Below are 22,746 nucleotides of genomic sequence, written 5' to 3' on the forward strand. Positions count from 1 at the left end.
TGCCAAACTCTTACAAATTCAAAGCATGTGCTCAGATAGAAATTACTTAATATTTGCCAACATCAGCCAATTTGAAAAATGAATTCACAGCATGTATTTTGGGAAACAGTCTTGGGACATCTTGTAAACAATGGGTGACATTTTACTTGCTGCATTTTTAAAAGTACAGATGCTGGGAGGTTGAATTAATACTTATAAACTTCTATTACTTTTGTAATCAGATCTGCCAGATATTTGCAATTTTCTGTCATAAAATCTTGAAACAGAAACTAGTCAGAATTTAGTTTTAAATTGAATGGATCAGGTTTGCCAATTTTTCTTTAATCTTAGAGTGCAGTCGGATTTATTATTAATACCAAAACATTTTTACATAACACCCTTCATCCTTACACATCTTCAAAAGCCTTGCAAAGCCTTTCTGTGCAATTATATCTCCACTCATAATGCTGCCAATTTTAAGACAGAAAGCAGAATTTATTTGAGTATTGACAGCAGAAGTACCACAGCAGTTCTTCAGAGAAGAGGCAACTCCTAACACAATCTCAGGTTAGAGCTACAGCAACAAATGTCAGGGATATTCTACAGTCATGAAGGAACCAACTACAATCACCTTTTAAATTTTTTCTTTGCCAAGTGGATCTGTGGCAACCCATATTCAGAAGTTCCATATTTGTCTCTAATGCTATCTACATATCTTCATTTCCAGCAGCCCCACTTCTCCCAAACAATCAAATTCCACCTAGGTTCATGCTATCATTTACTGACATTAACTGGAACAAAATGTCCCAGGTGAGCATGGAGAAGACCAACAGTGTTCAACTGTCTAGGAGAGGCAGGTCAAACACAGAAAGAAAATTGTACTAGAAATCCTGACGAGGTTTTGAAGGGAAGCTGATACAGACTGTGACCTCCATGCTGAGTTTCATTGAAGGTTGAGAAGTCATTTACACTGGACACACAATTATAACCTGGAACCTGTAAAACAATTTTATTCTCTTTTATCCAAGGTCCATCTGCCTCGTAATTGAAATGACAGCTACTTGTGCAGAACTTTACCCTTAACAGGGCTTATCAAACTCCAAACCTGCTTAGACTCACATGCTGCAAATGAACTTTCCTTTTTACTGCAGAAAACCAAGATTAAAATGTATTTCTTCATTTCCCTCTAGGAACCATTCTGAAAGGAATGCTCAGGAAGGAATCTTTCAGTTTGAAAGATAATGAAGCTTACCAGAAGATGTGGCCTCTCCTTCCATATGATTCCTACTATGGACGGAGACCAGGACTGATGATCTGTGATTCTGCATGCTAATGACCTTTCTCTAACCAATGGCACCAGCACATGACTACCAAAGCCAATTAAGTGCTCCTCTCACTTGCACATACACAGAACAGCACTACACTGGCTATGAAAGCAAGTGGGAATTCAGATCTAGGAAAAAGGGGATTCAAGAATTTTATATGAGACTGCAGTAAGAATCTTCTTGGTGGAAACTTGGTATATGTTAGCTACCCCAAACAGAAAAGAAAAACACAAAAGCCCTACAAATAGCTGTAACTATTTTTCTGGCATACACTGATGATGTTTAGCTCTTCAGTAAATATTTTTGAACACTGAAATGGTCCTTTGGTGTCTTTGCTGAACACTCTGAATTAGAGCTGTAGGGAGATTTGAGTCCCTCTTTTGTGTCTATGCAACCAGCACAGAAGATCCTAGAGCCTCTGTGTACAAGCTGCAGCAGCAACAACTCTTCTTTTAGCAGTGTGTGTTCCAACACACATAACAGACCTAGGGATGGCAAATCCAAGTACAGGTGAGCTGCCCATACCTTGGCAGCAAGGAAGACATTTGCTATCATGGCTGCAAATGCTGGCTTCAAGCAAAGCCAAATTCTTGCACTGGTTGGACTCAGTAACTCTGTGGAAACAACTGCTGAGCAGCTGGCAGAGGAGTTCTTTTGAAAATATGCTGAGGATTGCATCCATTTGCTAAATTAGAAGAGGGTGGAATACAAAGATATAGTCTGTAAGCCTTCCATTTTTTACTTACCTGGAGGTATAAAATCCAAAATCCCAAGCAATGAAGTTCTTTATCAAACAGTGACTAAGACTAGGAACTAGTTTTTTCTGTTTGCTCTTTTAAATTTTTTTAAAATTAATTAGCCCAAATCTGCAGCTGCTTAAAGGCCCCTTAGATACTCTGCCCCTTTAAAAAACTTGGGGGGCCAAGATCTGATAGGAATAGGCTCTTTTTACCAGGTGTGGCCATATTTGTTTCGAGGTTTTTTTTCCCCATTTTTATTTCTGTGGCTTTCATGGCAAGAAACACTACTGCCTTCACATCTCAGTAGTCTTCATCTTCGCAGGCCCACCACTGCAGCACCTACACTTCCTCAGCTTACAAACTTCCAAAGTGTTACTTTGCAGAGAAACTTTCTCAAGAAAAGATGTAATATCATGCAGAAAGAAGGAAGAAAAAGCCTCCACACTTTGCAACAGGCCAGTGCTGTGTGCAGAGTGCCACGTGGCCCTTTGCCAGGGCAGTACCTTCCTGGCGTCGCAGTAGCGCAGGCCGAAGGAGTGGAAGAGCGGGAAGAAGCCGGGCTGCACGGCGGCGATCTGCGTGTACAGCTCCGCGGGCCGCGACATGGCCGGCGTTCCCGAGAGCAGGATCACCCTCCTGGCAGCCTGGGAAAAACAAGCAGGGCATCGTTACCAAGCAGCTTACAACTGCAGACCTTAGGAAGTCACCACAGTCCTGAAAGAAAATCCCAGACCCCCCATTCAAGTATCCTAAATGGAAGAGTGCTTCACCTTCACCTATCGCTGCCTGAAGACATTCAAGACCAGTACTTCAAACTTCCAGGGACACACAGTTTCTTAATACCCATCCCCATGCTCTAAGAGAAGGGTACATCCATTTTCACCACAGTACTTTATGAATCAGCATTTACCCACTAGACACATGTTACCAGGCTTGCAAGGGTCTTTCAGGGTGAAGAGAGAGGCGAGAATCTTCATCTCATGATCAGAAGGCTGGATTTATTAATTTATGATATATATGTTACATTAAGACTATACTAAAAGGAATAGAGAGAGAAGTTCAGAAGCTGCTATGCTAAGAATAGAAAAAGAATGAATCAACAATGGAGCTCTCTCTGATTCTGTCCCAGAGAGAGCTTGTCTTTGATTGGCCCTTAATTGTAAACATGGAACATGAGCCAATCACAGGTGCACCTGTTGCATTCCAAAGCAGCGGATAACTATTGTTTACATTCTCTTTCTGGGGCCTCAGCTTCCCAGAAGAGGGAAAAAATCCTAAAGAAAGGATTTTTCACAAAAGATGTCTGTGACAGACCTATCTTATGGCTGGCTCAGCTTTTCATTTGGCATCAGCTAACCCAGGAAAATGACACACCCTCGCAGGTACATCCCCACCTCCAAAATAAATTCTCTCATAATAAACCTGCCACAGCAAGTTACAAGCAGACTGTCTTTCTCACAAAAGCAGAAGAGATACAAAGAAGAAGGTTTTTTTCCTTACTTCTTAGTTCATTTTTAAAAAAATTATACTAGCAAGGAGAAAAAAATGAAGCTCTCTCATGCAGGGCCCAAAGAAGATCTGACATCCAATGGTGAGTGTAGGCACATCTGGCTGGATGCTAGAACATGAGAGAATAAATACAAATCATGTAAGAAGATTGTAAAATGTGTTGTAGAGGAGACAGGAAGAGGACAGAAAGCCTGCATCTAAAGTAGGTGCTCCCAAGAAGAAGGGGCAAAAATTACACTTTAAAGTTTCCAAGATACACTTCTACCTTTATATCACCACTATTACCTAATCCTATTATTAGATAAAAGCTATGAATTTCTACTGATGTAAATTCACATATTGTAGTTAAATTACACATGCCTTGCAATTTCCTACATGGTTTAATGCAGGTTCATTTAAATAACAAAGAAATTGTTGAGTGACATCTGTACCAACAGCTCATTCAGATTTAAATGAAAAAGAAAATTAAATTCTTTTATCATTTCACTGAGATCAACAAGTCATCCAGATCTATTCAGCTGTTTCATCCACTTACCAACCAAATCTGGTGGAAAAAGAGTTCCGGAAATTAATTCAAGACTCTATCAGCTATTTATATACAGGTTGTGATCAAGGTGGGACTTGCCTTCTCCAATAATCCCTACTAAAACAGATCAGAGGGAAATGTGATCACCACCAGGATCAGACAATTCCCATGAACATTTAAAAAAGCAGAATAGTTACTGAACTAAGCAAGAGGAGAGGTTAAACCTTTGAGCATGTCAGAAGGTGAGAGTTTGCACGAGACAGAGGTGCTGATGCTGCTCAAAAGAGGAAGGAGTCACAAAGACCAGAAATACCATATCCCATGAGGAAACTGATCAAGCAGAAATTAGGTCCTTTTTTAAAATTAAGATAACACTAGAGAGCAACTGAACAGAACCTAGGCAATATCTGACACCTAGCAGAAACCTTCAAGGAAGAAATTGACACTACCCTGAAAATCTGCTAAAAAGCAAGACAAGTAAGTCCCACAAGTGCAAGAAATCTCCAAATTAAACTTGTTCCTCATGGACCAACAGAAGGTAACTGCCAGAAAAAGGGAAACATGAAGGCAAAGGCAAAAAGAAACATGAGAAGACAAACATCTCATGTAATAAAACTCTGGACCAAGCTAAAGCAAGAACACACTCAAAGCAGACCATGGACATAATAAATGCAACATAAACCCAACTGTGTTGAAAGGGTTTATGCCATTCTCAAGGCTCTTGCTTCTCAGAGGGTGTTCCCTGGGAGCTGCACAGGAAGAGATTGGAACACTAATTCCTCAGTAATTAAAACAATTATTGAGACTCCTTCCCCAGTCCCTAAATAGGTGTCAAAAGAGAGGATGATGAAGTTACAGGTTATTTGAACTTTTAAGTTGTCCAGCTGCTGTTTTGCTGTGTGTAAGTTATTTCTGAACAGAGAGGGTATGCACCCATTGCAAGCTCTTACCAAGAGCTGTGACATGTCTTCTAATTAACCATTTAAAGCAAACTGAAAAGTAAAAAATAAAATTCAATAAAAACAACAACAACAAAACCAACCAACCAAACATACCCCAAAATACACTAACTCTACAAGAGCTGTGAAGAACTTCAAAAACTAATTCCAGAATATTTCATGGAACATAGGTGGTCTAACTCATTATCCCAAAGGTCCCTTTCAGTTTTAAAACCTGTGACAGATGGAGCTCAAGAAAGAACAGAAGGAAAAGAAAAACCCTAGGACGACAAATTTCCAAGTGTTGAAGGCTGACTTAAATTCTGGATGAAAGAAATGGCTTTGATTCCCATTTCTTTTTCTAGTGGCAACTCATTTTGAATAGATGCCAATAAAGATTTGCTCCTGCAGAGAAGTCTCTACTGATCACTGCTTAATTCTTGTTTCCTGCTGAACCCTCTGTGCTGCCAAGAGTGAGCACGTAGCCTCTTTCTTCAAAGGTCTGTAACAATAATATGGAACAATGCCACAGAAAATAAGATTGCAGGGGCCAGAAAGGACTTTCTAGCAAAATCAGATCTTGTAATCAATTGATACATATTTCCACACAGATGAACTAACATTAGCTGCTCAGTTGCATTTAGGCATGAAGTTCACAGAGTTCGTGGAGACCTGGTCTGAAGTTCTCATTTACTAAGTAGCCTAAGACAAATGTGGCTTTGTAGCATTACAAAATACACCAGCAAGAATTAATTCCACAGCTGTGAAAACATTTACAAAAGTCACTTCTGAAAGTCAAAGAATAATTTATGAAATTATGGCACTTACTCTAGAGGTCAAGACCCAGCAACCAACAATTGAAAGGCGAGTAGGCAGGCAGAGGGGTTATGTGACAGACAAATAACCGAACACACAAAGAGCCTCATTAACATACAATGACTGTCTCTGTGTTAAATGGATTTCCCAGCAGGAGCTCTGCCATATGCTATCAGACTGACATACTTTTTAAAATAAGTGTGGCTGGTTCTGGCTGTACATTTACTCGTGTCCCCAGTTTTTGCTTACTGTGTCATTTTAAACTGCTTAGCTTAAGAATAGCTTATCCTGCAAAATGAAAAATCTGAGAAGGACCATAATAAAATAATCACCTAATGAAATAGAAGATGAGGTAAAGGAGAAGAGTAGCAGCTGCTTTCAGGAGTTTGTTTCTCTACTTGGGCAAGAGATCGGGCTCCACATTTTTTAAGATGAAATTATTCCAAAAAAATATAAATACTTTTCCCTATTGTTAACTGACATCTAGACAGACAATGTGTGTCAAACAGCGGTGATAAGCTATGACTGAAACAAATTAAACTGCCTTCCTATTCCAAGAAGGAAAAAAAATTGGAAGGTAAGAGCAGATCTGAAGATGAAGCCCTGAGGGCCCACAGCTTCTTCAATTTCACGATGAAGCTCCTTCTCTCAGCAGGTTACAATAAGGAAAGGTTTATTTATCTAATCCATACAGATTTGTAGCACCTAAAGACAGCTGCTGTTTATTTCCTGACAGAAACAGAAATTTTTGTATTCCCTTCTCACCTTCTACCTTCAGCATGAACCTGTTTCTCTCCACTGTTTTCAAGTTGCTCTGTAGCAGCAAGCATAAAAGGTTCAGATTCCAGCCACACAGTGTATTTGGACTCCCACAACAAAACCAAAGACCTTTAACCCCGCAAACATCAGGATGTGTAGCAGACTATTAACTGGAACAGCAGCTCAATGGAACAGTCAAATTAGTAATATTATCAATCTGTTGGGGAGCAGTGTTCATAGAGACCACAAAGAGTATAAGAACTTTTAATGCCACTGGAATTTTTGATTAGACAGTACCTTTTATTTATCAGTGCAGTTCTTCACTACTTATTGTAATGTTTCCAAAAAACTCATCCATGTTCCATTGGGACCTTCCCTAGTTTCCATGCCTTGCAGTATTCCATGCAATTGCAGAAGAATAAAGACCATGCAGCACCTTGGCTGGTCAAAATAAGTAGAATCCTTTCCACTCTGGTCCCCGAGAGATCCTACTACAGATCAGTGAAAAACTTTTGTTTTGTTTGTTTCTTCTCCATCCACATCCCTGAGGCTTTGCTGGTTTAAGGATATTGGTAGTATGTATACTGCCTCTCCTGTGTTTATGTCTCTGAGCCAGTCTAATCTTAGAAGCAAAAATCAAAATGCTTTCAAGAAGTGTAACACTATTGACACTTTCTGCCTCTGAGGGAAGCAGATCCAGGGCAGAGGTGAAGGGAAAAACCTGTATTGTCAGTATGCCTAGGAGAACTTAGTCCCAAACACGAGACTGCAGAAAACAGCAAGATGACAAGCACGTCCTATTACCAATTGACACAGCTTTGAGTTAGGGGGAAGGACATGCCAGGCCTAACGAGGCCTTTTGGTGACTCAACTACAGCCCAACAGTATGAAGCTATTCTCACTTTGATGTGCATGGAAACAAGACACAAAGATCACTTTGAACACAGCAACCTCTGGCCCCTGAGTACGTGAGAGCTGCTGCAGCTGGAGACAAATCTCAGGCAGCTGCTGGCACAGACCTGCTGGTGTGAAAGCTGGCTGACTTTGAAAGCAGCATTTCTGCCACATGACCAAACATCAAAGGACTGTTTTCTACTACAGCTTTCAAAATCCATCCTTCTCCATAATTCTGCAGGGATGCACAAAGACTGTACAAACTCTACCACCTCCTTTCACTGAGGCAGACAGAGCATTCTCCCCCATGTACAAGCCTGCACACCCACAAGTTTGCATATCCAGTCATGGGAACATGAAGGGAATAAAATATACGGCCTAAACATCTTGCTGCTGCAATTTCACTCTATCTTACTGTTCATGTAATTATAAGTTCCTCTCAAAGTTCTGTCCACTAACAGTAAATTTGGCATAACATGTCTATATATTCACTCTAAACTGATAACAACCTGGGGTGAGCCAAGAGGCAGCCAACACAGCCACTGCATACATCCAGCCATTACAAAATTTCTTCCTTTGTCTCAAGTAAAACTTTTCTGAATCTCTGTCAGGGTAGCAGCCAAGTATGTCAGAACAGATACTGAGTGCTGCACACACCAAATCTGCAGCTTTTGTTAATATTAAAAAGATGTCTAAAAATCCCCAGTGGGCAAACTTAGGTGACATGTTTAATACATGGCTTTTGTTGACAACTCCATACCACACTTGCTCTGCAATTTATACAAGAGAGCAGGAAAAGATCAATTATGACTGACTGGCTAAAAACACCATTTTGAAAACCTGTCAACATCAGACATAAAAACTAAAATAAGGCTTTAAATGCTGTAACAATGAGATAAAGATTTGAGAGGTGGAGATGCAGTTTGGCTATCTAACAAGACAAATTAGAAACTAATATCTAAGGTATGTCATCTTTATTATCAATGTACCAATTTAATCCAATTATTGTGCAGTTCTGTATAAACACTTGCAACAACTTATGTATTTCATTTATTATTCAAATGTAGAAGTCGAAAGTGCAGATTCTATCAAGATAAAAAAAAATAATTAAGGATGGATAGAACTGACAAACACTGCTTTCTCCAAAACATTTTACCTTAGATCTGTCCAGTGTCATTATGGACTCAAATCTTTGCAGCATCTTAGGGCCAAGGATGACATTTCTTAAGTAGATTTCTTTTTTTTGGTCCCTAAAAGTCCGTTCAAGTTTTATGCTTTAAGACATTGAGGTCCTCATAGGAAATACCAGCAACTATGGCAATTTCAGCTAGTTTAAAGCAGTATTATGCTAACAGAAGTGGCAATGCTCAGAAGGTAGACAAGGCATGCACTAGCTCCAGAGCCTCTGGTTACAGCACTGGCACAGCTGCACACTGTAACCTTAAGGTAGAGACTGGGGTACTAGAAGCAGTTTACCTCTCAAGGACTTGCTTATACAGTTACATCTTTTTTCTGGTCTCTTCTAAGAGCCCTACTGCTGCTCAAACCTTTTTAACATAAAGAAGGCAAGAAAAAGAATATTATCCTCAGCAGCAGGTTTAGCCACACCTCTTATTCAGTAATTTCAAGGTATCGTGTAAAAGAATGAAAATACTTCCATTTACATCCCACTGGCTATTTACTATAGGTATCACATAGTATAGTTGTTAAATTCAGTATTTAAGTGATGAAAGCTCCTGATATTTTGGCAATTCTTTCAAATACAAAAATATATTGGTGTGATGTGTTATGCCAGGAGTGACCACAGCATCACTCACTAGGAGCTGAAGACACACCTGCCAAAGGGGATAGTTTTAGAGCAAAATGCCTATGTTGGAAAGCAAGAAAAATGGCTATTATAGCAAGTACTTCAGAAATTTTAGTCAGCAAGCAGGCAAACAGAATTTACCTGAACATCTAACACAAAACATCTGGTTTTGCATGCTCATTGCAGGTGAGATAATGCACCATGTTTCATATGAATATGAAACTCTTAATGCTTTCAGAAGACTGAAATTCAGTTTCAGAAGCATCAGCTCTCAATTCTTTAAGACCAGTGATGTGACAGCATAAAACTGTAAATTCTCAGGAAGTGCATACAGGCAATTAACCTCTGCCTAACAGCTACCATCTTTCACTCTCATATCTTGCAGCCTGAAAATAATTTTGACAAGCTGATCCTTACAAAGCTTCAAGTAGCAAAGGATGAGGCAGTTTTTTGAGCATTTTGCTCAAAATGAGGGCAAATTTGTTATTTTCCACGATTTTCAGTCATACACCCTAATTACTGTATTTCAAACTGCTCACAGAATTGGACCTCCCACTTAAGCTTCCAAGCATTAAAAGCCTGAAGTGATTTGAAAACTAAGAGAAGAGTCAGGCCTTTAAGGAGAACAACCAAGTTATTCAAGGACAACCATCTTCAGCAAGCCATTAAGAATCTTGCACATTAAAGGTGGTTGCTATAAAGCCATCACAGATCAGATCTTCCCTTTATACATACTGTTGGTTAATTGCTGAAGAGGAACTGCATCTACCTTCTTCCAAAGTACAGACTGCAGTGTCTAGAAACTACCCCTAACTTTAATCTGTATCTGTTAGAGGCTTCCAGGGTGAGTTTGAGTCTTTGATCCCAGGACAACAGCCAAATATTAGAATTTACATTTCTCCTGGTATCTTATAATTGACTACTGCCTCCCTTGGTGGGCCACTTGTCCCACTAACCTCACATTCTGCCACTTCCCAGTAGCTCTGTACATGTAACCAGATATACATGTACACTGGAAGCCTGCAGTAACAGTCTAGAACCCTAAAACCAGGGAAGGGCCCTAGGCAATGCCATTCTGAGATGCAGCAGCAATCTGTGTGCCCAGAAGTTACTGATAATAATTATTTTCATTTAACAAGCTATTTTGACACCACTATATTCCGTCTACTCTCCCTGAATACATCCAGTAAATTCTGACATTCCCCTCTCCCTGTCATGACAGAACCCATCAGTGGCAGTACCACAATTATATCTAGCTTTTGAAGTTGTTTTGTTAGGTTTTACCATCTAATATTTGTATGGAACCAAGTGGTAAAGTCCAATTTCAGTTTTGGATCTACACTATTACCCAAATTTTCCCTTACACACTAAAAGAATTCAGCTGCTGTTTCCTAAACCTGGTAAGTGGAGCTACACTGCCCTGGGAGCCCAAGGTTAGCACTCAGAGCTTTGGCACCCTTGCAAACACACCTTGAGTAGAGGCATGGCAGCTTGGCAGCGTGCAGTTTTTGTGTTCTTCAGGAAATGAGATTCATCCTGAAACAAAACAAGCATAAAAGCAAAGTCAGTTCAGATCCATAGTCAAAATGCAGATTACAGAACAAATTCCCAGTATTCTCAGCTATCCAGTATTACAGGCCTTTCATTCAGGATATTTCAGGCATTGGAATAGTCACATCAAATTCTAAACAAAAAGACAGGATGCAGAGTAGCAGGCTTCCTGCACTCCAACCTGCAGCTGCAATCAAATGGAACAAAATCAAACCTTGCAGGCATGAATCATAAATGAACGCCAAAAAAAAGTGAGCAGAGGGGGCTGGAGAGGGAAGGAGAAAGAGGAATATTATTTCCATAACTGATACTCATTTGCCCCTATGTATCTTTTAAATGCAGCAAACATAGGAGACCTATACAGTTCCAGTTCCCTTAATAAGGGGTTAATGCAAATGATAAGGAAAAAAGAAATCTAATTAAGATCCAACTGTTCTGCTGATAGGGCTCACCAGGTGGGTAATAGTCTCCTACTTCAGACATCACCCTCAAATGGGCTTCACTTCTACTGCTCTAGTAAGGCAGAATTTAAGGCACAAAAAGCAGCTGGCACCCTCCCAGGGTATATTCTCATCTTTTCATGTGTGTAGAAACAAGCATGCAAAGACAATGTAAGTGCTTAGCCTCTCAGCACAGCCTTCTCCCTCCCAAATAACAAATAAGCTACATTAATTTTCCCAGCCACCAAAAGAAGAGTGGAAGAAAAAGCAGGAAAGCCCAGCACACAGTAGGACTACTCTCATCGGTAAAAACCCACCAAGGGTCCAAATTTGAACATATAAACATACAGAAGGAACATTTGCCAGTTCAGGGCTGGTTAAAACCTTTTTGTAGCCTTGAGCCTACAAAAATAATTATCTGCATTTCCACCTTGACAAAATGTTTAGTCAGTGTGTGTAGGAGACAAAATATAAAAATGAAAAAGATCAGTTCCTCCATGAGTAGCTTGGTCTCCAAAGAACTCCATCAATTACCACATTCCCATCTGATGCTGAAAAACAGAAAGATTAGTATGTTCCAATTGTCATGATCTTTGGGCAGGTGTGTATGTGTGCTGAAAACCACACTGCAAACATCAAATACCCATAGTAAGCTACATGTACACTTTTGCTCTCTATTGATCCAAGCTGGATTTGAAACACTACATGTTTTGAATTTTTAGTAACTGAAATCCAGAAAAATTCCATTTACTGTGGCTCTATAAAAAGATAAAAACTGGAATTTGAAGTAATTTACAAAAGAAACTATACAAATGATCAAAGAAGGCTTAATGCAGATTGTCAGTGGAACACAAGCTAAGTAAGATGTTTTTGATGTTTTACCCACATACTTGATGTTGAAAGGTTATCTGCTTTACTGGATAAACACTAACACCACCCTGAAGTCCAAGACTTAAGAAGATACAATTCCATGACTACTGTATTGACACACCACATTAAACACTTTTCTCTCCAGCAGAGGACATGAGCAAGCACAATGAAATCAGAGAGGCACCATAACCAGGAAGTGAAAAGACAGCCTTAGGAATCACAAAGGAATTAAACTCTACTAGTTATTTCAACAGGTTTCAGAGAAACCTCACGCTTGTACTCATGAAGACAGCTGTGATCACAGCCACAATTACAAGATACTTTCAGCTCTAAATAAGGCCCACTTCACACTTTTTTGCTGTACAAAGGCTACCCCATTTGCAGCATACAATTAACTTGAAGATTTTCATGTACCACTTACAACAATAACTACTTGGAATGTGCTCTTAAGTTGCTTGTCCATCCTGCTGAGGAGATCAAAACTGATGATGTTGATCAAGCTTCCTGTTAGGCTGTCTTTCCCACTCACTACGACATTGGTGCTTCCTGGACTCAAGGATGGAAGCCATCTGTGGAATGCCTGGAGGAAGAGGAAAGAAATTAATTGTGTTCTGCTGCTTATCTTCTTTGTCAAGATCCCAAAGCACTACACAGAACATCCTCATGAATATTTAGAACATGGACCCACCCCATCCACCATTAGACATTGCTTTGGAGCACAGTAAGGGTAAGCAGCCTTCCCATGGCAACCCCCTGGTAATGGCAACATCAAGAACAGAACCCAGGCTACAAGGCAACATCTACTTTATATAGCAAGGAAAGCTCAAACCCTATTCCTCTTAGTGGAAAAAAAAACCCAAAGCCAACAAACAAAAGAAAAACAAACCAACCCCAGTAATACCCCAAAAAAACAAACAAAAATCTGATCTTTACTGGAAATGTGCATAACCTCTTGAGAAAGGTACCTGCTATGCTCAGAGACAGAAAATACTGCGACCACTGCTTACAGGGAAATTTAGTTTTCCCATTCAACAGAAACCTATAGCTGTGAAACACAGACTTCTAAGCAGTAAACATCTATGACTATAGCAACGTTTCCTCCACGGTGAGGGTGAACTACAACTCATCCAGATGAACAAAACCCTTCCACTACCTCCTCTTCTTAAAAAGTCCATCAAAAAACCCCCAAAACAAAAAAAACAAAACCAAAATGAAAAGATCAAGTTGACAACACACCAGCTGCTCTATGACAGCAGCTGAAATTCATGTGGTAATTGTCATTCAATCAACCCCTTGAAATGCTCCACACACCAGAGCAAGATATCCTCCCCCAAACCCATCTGTTAGCCAGACCACCCACCATTTCCCTTGTAATTCTGTCCCCAGTGACACCAAGCTCTCTGCAACATTTGAGTTCTGCTGATGTTGCTCTGCAGAAAACTGTCTGGGCACATCAGGATCTGGTCCCTACAGACATGCAACCAAATGGTGATGAGAAATGGCATCTCTTCTCTAGGAGCTTTGCCTGTTGGAATCCCCAGACCACAATCATTCCTCTCCACTGTTCAGCAACCTCATGCAGCAGCAGTTAAAAGTGAGCTTCTCACATTTCTCAGTATGTGAGAAAGTAACAATGAACTATCCTTCTCCACTCACTGAAAGCACCACCAAATGAGCAAATGTGCAGGCAAGGTTAATTACCACCCAAAAAAGGATGTGCTTGACACCACGTCAGAATTTAAGACAAAGGTGGCAGCAAAAGGAAAGTACCTAGAAAGTCCCACTGTACTGCCCTCTCCTTTTATAAAGGGCATGGGACTAATTTACATCATAAAACTGATCCTGAATTTTTTATGGGGTGCTGACCTTAGTCCACAAGAAGTGCTATGAAACCACCCTGTTAATTATTTAAGTTTCAATGCTGAATTCTAATGCACATGGGTGCAACACTTCAGACCCAAGAGTACCTTGTCCCTTCCCATGGCACCTTGACTACTAAGTCACCCAGTGGCCTGCACACAAAAAGCCAAAATACAACACTGATATTGCTAAGATGAAGAAAATTTCTGCTGATTTGGTTCCAGAGACACCACAAAAGCTTGTACCATTACAGTACAACACATCTGTACAAGAATGAATTGAGTAGATTACAGACTATAATAAATTTCACCTTCTGAATTTCTGTGACACATTTTTCTTACATCCACATCCATCACATACTCAAAAATCAACCAGATCTCTAAAGCAAGTGTCCTAATGAAACATTTCCCACAGGACCCTCCTGGGCAGCTGGGAGTAGGGGAAGGAAAAAATCAAGCACTCAAATTTTAAAAAAACCAAAACAACCAGACAAAAATGCCTCATATTTCTTAAATCTCCTGAAACAGAAGGTAGAAGTTTATTTGCAGTTGCCCAATATTTCAGGAAACCTAGACCCAAATTGTTCCTGGTAGATATCCCACAGATGGATTCAGGTTAGGTGCTGTCCCACAGGTCTACAGACCTTGAGATTTCAAGTATGATGAGCATCACTCCCTTTCTCAGTAAACAACTTTATCTTCTTTTCCCCCTGCCTTTTGTTGCACTACTGGATAATAAAACTCACACCGAGATGCTCCAACAACCTGGTTATAGCACAAAATCAGGAAATCCAAATCAATACTTTTCTCATCAATGCCATATTCCAGGAAAAGCTGAATTCCCACCTCCTCCTTCTCTGGAATTCACTGACCTAAAAGTTCTGGCTCACCTTTTTCTCCCACACTGAACATTCCACTAGCCTATGGCAACCCAGCAGCCTCAGGGTACAAACTATGGCAGTGATTTATTTCAAGACACTTCTCAGCCACACAAGCTCTCTTGGGCTTTGACCAACATTAAATAAAGGACTCAGAGGAGTCAGCAGCATACACTGGACAGGCCAAAAGACTTATTATGAGAGACAATGATGATGATAATGGGGCTTTTTGAACAGAATGGAGAATCCCAGCACCTGGGACTCTGTTCCAGCCAAGGAACTGGCAAATACTGCTATGATGGGCTCAAATACCAGACAATTGCTTGAATGTAACTATTATCTTTGACACTGATGAGTAAAATGCCCACTTGGAGCCAACTGACTTGTAGGAAAAAAGTTAACAGAGGGTCAGAGGACACACTTTCTCTAGCTGGCCCTCTTCCCAACAGATCACCTGGACTATGAAAAGAAAATCAGCCAATAAAAAAAAATTAGGCATATACCATACAGTCAATGCCAAGCATTTTCCCACCATCAAGTCTCTAAATCAGCACATTTTTTTGTTTCTTTGCCTTAATAGAAGTTTAACTTTTGCAAAGCACAGCACAGTCCAACCATCCCACAGGCTCTTCACTGACCCCTGCCCATGGCCAAGCCGACAGTACCTCTGCCCATGTAAACCTCACAGAAGAAGGAGTGATCACCAGCAAGGGCCACTCCTGCTGGTAATAGGCAGCAATGCAGATGGCCTGGATGGTCTTGCCCAGGCCCATGTCATCCGCCAGCAGCAAACGTCCCTTTCTGGAAATGGCAAAACTGGGGAAAACAGAGAGGGAAAGAAGAGTCAAGAGATGGGTTATATCTGGCAACCAAGACGAGCACAAGTGATGACCAAGCCTCTGATTTGGATCACCTGGAAGTGATCTGGGCTCTTCAGTAAACCTGGATTTTCTCCCTTAGTCTTCATAAAAGTGAGCAACTCCCACAAATCTCTCAAAGCTTGCAAACTCCTTAACAGAGTGGTTCAGCTGTGGTTCTCATAGGAAATCTTTGATTTCATATGAGAAGTAGTCTCAAGACCTTACAATTATTTAAAGCACATTTTTTCCATTATATTACTCACATTGTGTTCCAGAATTCATTCTGACTAAGAAATTATTACTAAAAATAATAGCAATTTAAGACCATTAAGTACAGACTGTCCTGGACTGCATATTGAAATCAACAACTATTGATCATATATGATAGGGACAGGGACATTTAAACTTTTATCTATACATATAAATAGTAATTTAAAATGTTTTAGGGCTTGGGTCCCATTTCTTGGTCCTTTCCCATACGTATTTAATATTCAAAAAACAACAACAACAGAAGAGATGCACTTGGGAAAAAAAACCAATTACCTTACAAAATAAAAAATCATATGACAAATATGTACATACTGAATCACAAGAGGGAGATCAGAGATGTATCATTTGATCAATTTTTTTAGGCTAGCAAAATACTACTTTCCACCTGACTCATGATGAATTCTATCTCGAAATAAAACAGATGTGTCACCCAAAAAATAATAAAAAAAATTTTTTAAAAATCCCAAACAAACTATCCTATACCAAACAATCAAAAGCCCAAAGTGGCAGAGTATAATAGGCCCAGACTCTAGAGAAATGCAGAGCCCTCCACGGACAAGAAGGCAACCTTGGCACCAATAAAAATGACACAATTCTAGACAAGGACTAGTGCTTAACAGCATGCAAAAGGACATACTTCACACCTTCCCGCTGAAAGGGCATGAGGCTCGTCACAATTTTGGAGTCCACTCCTGAAAGGTCAGCATCAGGAATGTCTGTCAGTGATGGAGATCTCTGGAGCTGAGCAGCAAAGGTCTTAATTACTGCTTCAGGCAGTGGCTCCACTTCTACGGACACGAGGCTCAGTAACTCTTGCACTGCAAAGAACAGAGCAGTTCATTATCTGAAGGACAACACACACACAACTTCCATTATGGATCTCAGGACACAACCCTCAACCTCGTCAAAAATATCATCTCCTATCCTGAAACAGGTCACAGAAATCATGGCATCATGCACAGGTGTTAGCCTGGCCTCTTCCCTAAAGTCTATTTCAGAACCACATGATGAATCACATCTCCTCCCCTCTTAGACTTGATTATAAAAAACTGCAACTCTGATGCCATCATTCAGAGACGATTGCTACTAATACAGCTGGAGCTGGATTATTCATGCTGAGGGCAGCTTAGGGCACACTTTACTCAGAATTGAAGTACAGATTTGAAAAAAAGAGCTCCTGAAGCCTAGAAAGCAGGTGCATCTTTATCTTAACCTTAGAATTCTGTACCTCTGAGGTGCCCACCATGCCAAAACCATCAGAAGTGACTGAAGAGAGTTACCTAAAGAATATAATTCATCTTGAATTTCGAAAACTCTCTTCTCCTGTTCCCTGAATTCACACAGTTGGGTTCTGCCTCCACTTTACCACACTGGATAAGAAAACAGGAAGCACCTCAAGACTCAGAAACAGCTTTTGTACCACCAGCAGCAGCACTCCAAGAGCCATCCTTCAGGACCCTTAGCACCTCCCTGCACAGCTGGTGGCCACTGCTCTTCTCCTGGACAGAAGCAGCTCACAGGCCAGAACCAGCTTACAGGCAGCCACTTCAGTTCCTCAGTACTAGTGCTCCTTCACCCATGAAGCCTCACAACTTTACCTTCCCAGTCTGACTACAGGGATCCCCAGCATCCATTATGCCAAGACCTCAGAGCCTTGATCTTTTCAACCCACACATCATAACCAGAGCATCCAGCCAATTCTCCTCCTGGACAACTTTACTTTAGTCCCCTCCAACAGCCTCTCTATCCCATCCCCCCAAAAATAAGTGTTTCTTTTTAATCCAACAGTTAATTTCTAAGCAAATTAACCCCAGTTTTAAACATGCAGTGAGCTGTAACCAGGAGAACTTATTAAATAATTTTTGTCCAGTGACTATGAAATCAAAGACACCTCTACACTAGGAACACAAATGCAGGGGCACAAATTTTTATTGCAGGAAGCAACTTCCTTTTTTTTCTTTAATAGTTGGTTTGTATATGAAGTCCAGAAGGCAAAAACAACCTGCTTGGAAAAACAACTAAAATAAGAACTCACTATACCAGCAGTAAATGCACCAGAATTCAATTACGTATTTTTGTTTCAGTAGTCTCCAAGAGGAAAACAGCAGGATGGACCCCTGCCATATAAAGGGGGAAAGCAATTCCAAGAAATATACATATGAAAAGATTTCCATTTGTGGTTGGGCAATGACCAAACTTTTTAAACTCTCTGGTTTAATTTATACTTCTTCAATAGCAGGAACTCTCTTCATCCAAAGAATAGCAAAAGCTTGTTATTACACTCACAGACCGAGCTGTGTGTTAGCATAATTGCTACAATTTGCTCACTGATAATTCTCTTGCTATTGTTCTGTACATGAGCTGGGAGAGTGATTAAGATATATCTGCCACCAGCATGATTCATCCAACAGACAGTTTTTAGTGAAGTGACCTTTATATAAAGATGACTGAGCAACTAGGCAAAGAGACATTAACCTCTACAAACAGTTCCCAGCTAACAGATCTCTCTGCTGGAAATGGCATCCAGCCCAAATTCTCTTTTTTTAATTTTGATGTAGGCAAATGAACAGGCAACAAAGCAAATGCTGCTCCTCTAAAAGGCACGTGCTGGAATCCTCAAATGCCCTCACAAATTACACTCTGCAAGATTAATGGAATTATTTTCCTTTCCTCAAATCTGTGGGATTCTGAATACCTCACGTAATGTGTACAACTCCCAGCCAGCATGACTGATCCCATGACAGACTAGGAGGTGATGTGCCTGCTCACACTGCCTGGCACATGCTACAGGGTCAGGCCCTCTGCATGTACAAAAGGCCTTCTGAACAAATTGTGAGTGATCATCAGCACTCACCAAAATCAGGAATGTCAACATCCTAATCTTGCAGTTTTATAACAGTCTCCTCCAAGACACACTCACTTGTTTTCAAGACCTGGCCTTCCTACACAGCCCCACCACAGGGCTTTCAGCCCTACAACCATTATTAATGTTATTAAGGCATGCATCACAGAAGCAGGCACTTACTCAATTATTAAACACACTCTGGTATCCCATGGAAGGAGGAGCCCATGCTGGAGAACAAGCACTCTGAGCAACAGCATTTCACCTCTGAAACACTCACACTTTCCAAGATGTGCAGAGAGCACCTGGCTTATTATCCTTCTGAAACTTACCCCCACCAAATTCCACAGCCACAAACCCTCACATGAGCACTGAATCAAACACAGCATGCTGACTGGGATGATAAATAATAGTTACAATCTATAGGACTTGTGTAATGCTATGAATCTCAAAGCACTCTATAACCTCAATTAAACATAAAAACCTGGGAAGCAGATGTGCTAGAAGCATGCTGCAGAGACTGGATGATTCTGCAAAGTTGCATCTATTAGGAAAAAAAAACATACTAAAAGAGAGTTTTACATTTCAGTTTGGCAAGTCACAGTTTCAGCAGGATTATACAGATACATAAAGGCAAAAGGCAACTGACAGAAACTGATGCACAAAAGTTCTCCTTCACTGGAGAAACACAGCTACTCACTTAGTTTGGGGTAATCCTCCAGCAGGAAATTCCACTTTCTGGTATTCATATCTGCAATAGTTACAACAAACACTGTCATAAGTCTCTTTTTTTTAAAAGACTTAATTCTCTGTCCGTTTTAGAAGACCTATTACCTTGATCAAAATCAATTCTCCTCTGTTTGCTGTCATGTTAAGCAGTTAGTTTGGAAAAGATTTAAAAGTGTGAACATACATCTAGAAATGGTGGTATCACCTGAGCAAGCCAAGATCAGCTCTCCTAATGAACCCATCTACTCAAGGATTTTGGCAACCACCTTTTCTTCACTGCAAGAAGGGATGAAGAATGTCTGCAAAGTTTCTGCTTGTGAATCAACAAACTCTGACTTCAGTCAGTAAAAGAGTCACTTTCAGTTGTGCCTCCATACCCTAGAGTCAAAGTGCTCAGGAGGGTGCAAGAGGAAATTTATCAATATCCAAAATGTAGCATCAATGCCAGACCTATCTGGTAGGCTTATCCCTGGGCAGCATCTGTGTACAACATCCAGGGAAAGAAGAAAGGGAAAAGGGATTGAATTCAGAGTCAGGTGAAGGCACAATGAGGAGGTAGGGCCCTGCCCAAAGAACTAGAGCTCCAAAATTTCTTCTCCATGCTGTCACTGACTTTGTGTGACATATGCATATCACTGTGCATGTCACCTCATCACTGTGTCTCATTTCTCAAATTACAAATGGAAAAAAAATTATATTTACCACAGAAATCTGAGTGCCAAAATAAAAAGTGCTCTACAGTTACACTTGCCTTGAAAACATTGGTAAAACTCCTGGTAAGCTTAATCTGCTCAGGCAATTGCAGCCACTGTACACCACAGTAAAGCAGAAGTAAGAGAACATCCAGCTGCATTTGATAATAAAGACAAGAACTTTGCATGGTCTCCATACTGCTGGCAGATTATCAGCACAATCCACCTCATTTACAGTATTTACAGTAAATGTCAATGTAATCATGCTGAGATGTGAACTATCACCTCAGCTACAGGCTGAGGACATGTTCTGCCATGGGATAAAGTGCTGGACATGGATACAACACTGAACTAGAACTACAAGGTCTTTTAAAATCTTCACCACAGCACATTCTCCTGTGCTCTTTCAGAGGGATGTACTCTCACAACCCCTTATCTACGAAGCAAGAGCAGCCCCAACACGGCCATTATGACAAAGCAGACACAGCAGGAGACTCACCATAATTTCTGGAATCCATCTTTTTGAACACTGCAATCACTTCTGCAGAATACCCAACATCGACCTCAAATCGCAGGCGGGAGATGAGCACACACTTCCCTTTGACCAGGGCTGAGGGCTTCTTCCAGCTCTTACACATCTTCAAGAGGGATTTCACATCAACCCTGCTGCCAACAAAATGAGAGCCTGATGCCAAGCCAACCACACTTTCTCCTTCCAGTGGTGCCAGAATTACTGATGAAAGTTGATTGGCTGCTTCCACTAGGGAGAACAGAGATATAGAAAAGAATTAATAACAAAGAACCTGCACAAGTTTAAAAGGGATGATGATTCCCTGTTTTCATTCACAGGGACAAAGAATAGAGAAAGCAATGACATGGAGGAGGAGGTTGGTGGGATTTTCCACAGAGAATGCAGCAGGGGCAAAGGGAACATGTGATAGCAAATGAACAAGGGCTTGTCCAGCACTGTGATTGCACTAAGCTCCCTCTCTGTCAGCAATTCTAAAATGTGGCTCCCTAGGCCAGGGCAAGCAATCTGCAGAAGCACATTGAGCAGTAAATTGCACCCAGCCTTACAGTGCTTTAACTCAGAAAATCACAGGGACAGGGGCATGGTGATCAATAGCATGTGTCTGAAAATATGGGGAGGTGCTTCTGTAAACAACAAAGGAGAAAAATTTTAAAATCTGCCTCCTGCCTCTCATCAATGTCTGATAGACAATCCACCTAGGAGGAATGCTGTAGGAAGGACTCCAGTCCAAATTCCTAAATCTCTTTTGTTACAATTAAGTTCACTACCCTTTATTCTGTGTCTTACAGTTAGACTTGCACCTCCACCCAGCCACCTGCACTCCTGTCCTGCCCATCCCCAGCAACCACTTCTGACACAATGCCAGGGCATGGAGAGTGGAGGGACACAGCATTTTACAGATGTCAGCCTGAGAACACAGCTATCCACAGAAATAAACATGCCACACCAGTGTTTCTCTGCCAATCCGTACCCATGTGTTGCCTTTATTATTATAACTGAACTCTGATGGTTAAGAAATACTATTTCTTATACTTTTTACAGCACCAAAGTAGTGAAGTTTATGCCCAAGCCTCCACCTCACAGATACTACAGTAACACAAAGATTCATGAACATCTCCAGAGTCCATTACACTCAAAAGCTGGGCACCATTAAGCACACTCTCTCTTCAAGTACTTGTAGAAGGCAACTTCCCCTCCCTGGGATATGTTTAGCATAAACCCAGGTGAATCCAGTCTTTTGAGCACTGAGCTGCACATAATGCTCCTCTCTGCTTCTTTTTAAGTAGTCCAGAAAATTGATATACAACAAAAAAAAGTACAAACTTTAAGTTCAGTGCTCAAGATGTGAAAATGGAGGAAAAAAAAAAAATCAGACAATTTCTTCCTAATCAATTAATAAATAAACCATTTGGGAATCATCCAACTTTATTTTAAAATAAGTGACTTCCTGAATAAATCCAAACATTTGGGATTTCTGTTCCAAATAAAAAGTTTAAAAGTACCCACTGAAAATAATTTTTAAATTAGAGGGATGGAAAAACATCAATTTACACCTTCTCCTCCTAATGCACCATACAAAAGATTTTAGATTCTACTGATTTAGAGGTCACCTCTACAAAGGAAAAAAAAAAAGGTGATACAGAATCACATTATTCAGAAAAACTAAATTACAAGTGGGAACTTTAAAAATAATTGGTTTACACTTTCGCTTTTACATTTTCAAGGCCCTTTTAAGTTAGTTCCCTTTTCTCAGACTATTTTCCTCAATTTCACAGGCCAGTGTTGGTCACATACTGTCTTCACTTGTAAACAGGAACCATCCATAGAGTACTCAGGTATTTCACAGCTTTAAAGAAAAATGCTTGATTTCTAAAAAACATTATCTTCATTTGCAGGCTCCTTGGTGCAGAGACTTTGCTCTCATCTGTAC

The 22,746-nt window shown here is 40.5% G+C and overlaps 1 protein-coding gene across 6 annotated transcripts in view; it reads right to left on the minus strand.

Moving 5' to 3' along the window:
- The window catches only part of SMARCAL1 (SNF2 related chromatin remodeling annealing helicase 1), a 38,645-nt gene that overhangs the window by 12,273 nt on the left and 3,626 nt on the right, over positions 1 to 22,746 (minus strand). For 5 of the 6 annotated variants that reach the window (XM_074548714.1, XM_074548713.1, XM_005485192.4 and 2 more), the window contains exons 4-10: positions 20,784 to 21,044; positions 19,564 to 19,614; positions 16,659 to 16,839; positions 15,557 to 15,707; positions 12,576 to 12,734; positions 10,764 to 10,829; positions 2,548 to 2,688 (exon numbers count right to left, since the gene is read on the minus strand). In XM_074548714.1, the coding sequence (XP_074404815.1) occupies positions 2,548 to 2,688; positions 10,764 to 10,829; positions 12,576 to 12,734; positions 15,557 to 15,707; positions 16,659 to 16,839; positions 19,564 to 19,614; positions 20,784 to 21,044 (1,010 nt within the window). The remainder of the gene's footprint in view (positions 1 to 2,547; positions 2,689 to 10,763; positions 10,830 to 12,575; positions 12,735 to 15,556; positions 15,708 to 16,658; positions 16,840 to 19,563; positions 19,615 to 20,783; positions 21,045 to 22,746) is intronic. The other variant, XM_074548712.1, reaches the window with a different exon arrangement.

The sequence above is a fragment of the Zonotrichia albicollis genome, chromosome 10, assembly GCF_047830755.1.
Source record: "Zonotrichia albicollis isolate bZonAlb1 chromosome 10, bZonAlb1.hap1, whole genome shotgun sequence".
NCBI classification, from domain to species: Eukaryota; Metazoa; Chordata; class Aves; order Passeriformes; family Passerellidae; genus Zonotrichia; species Zonotrichia albicollis.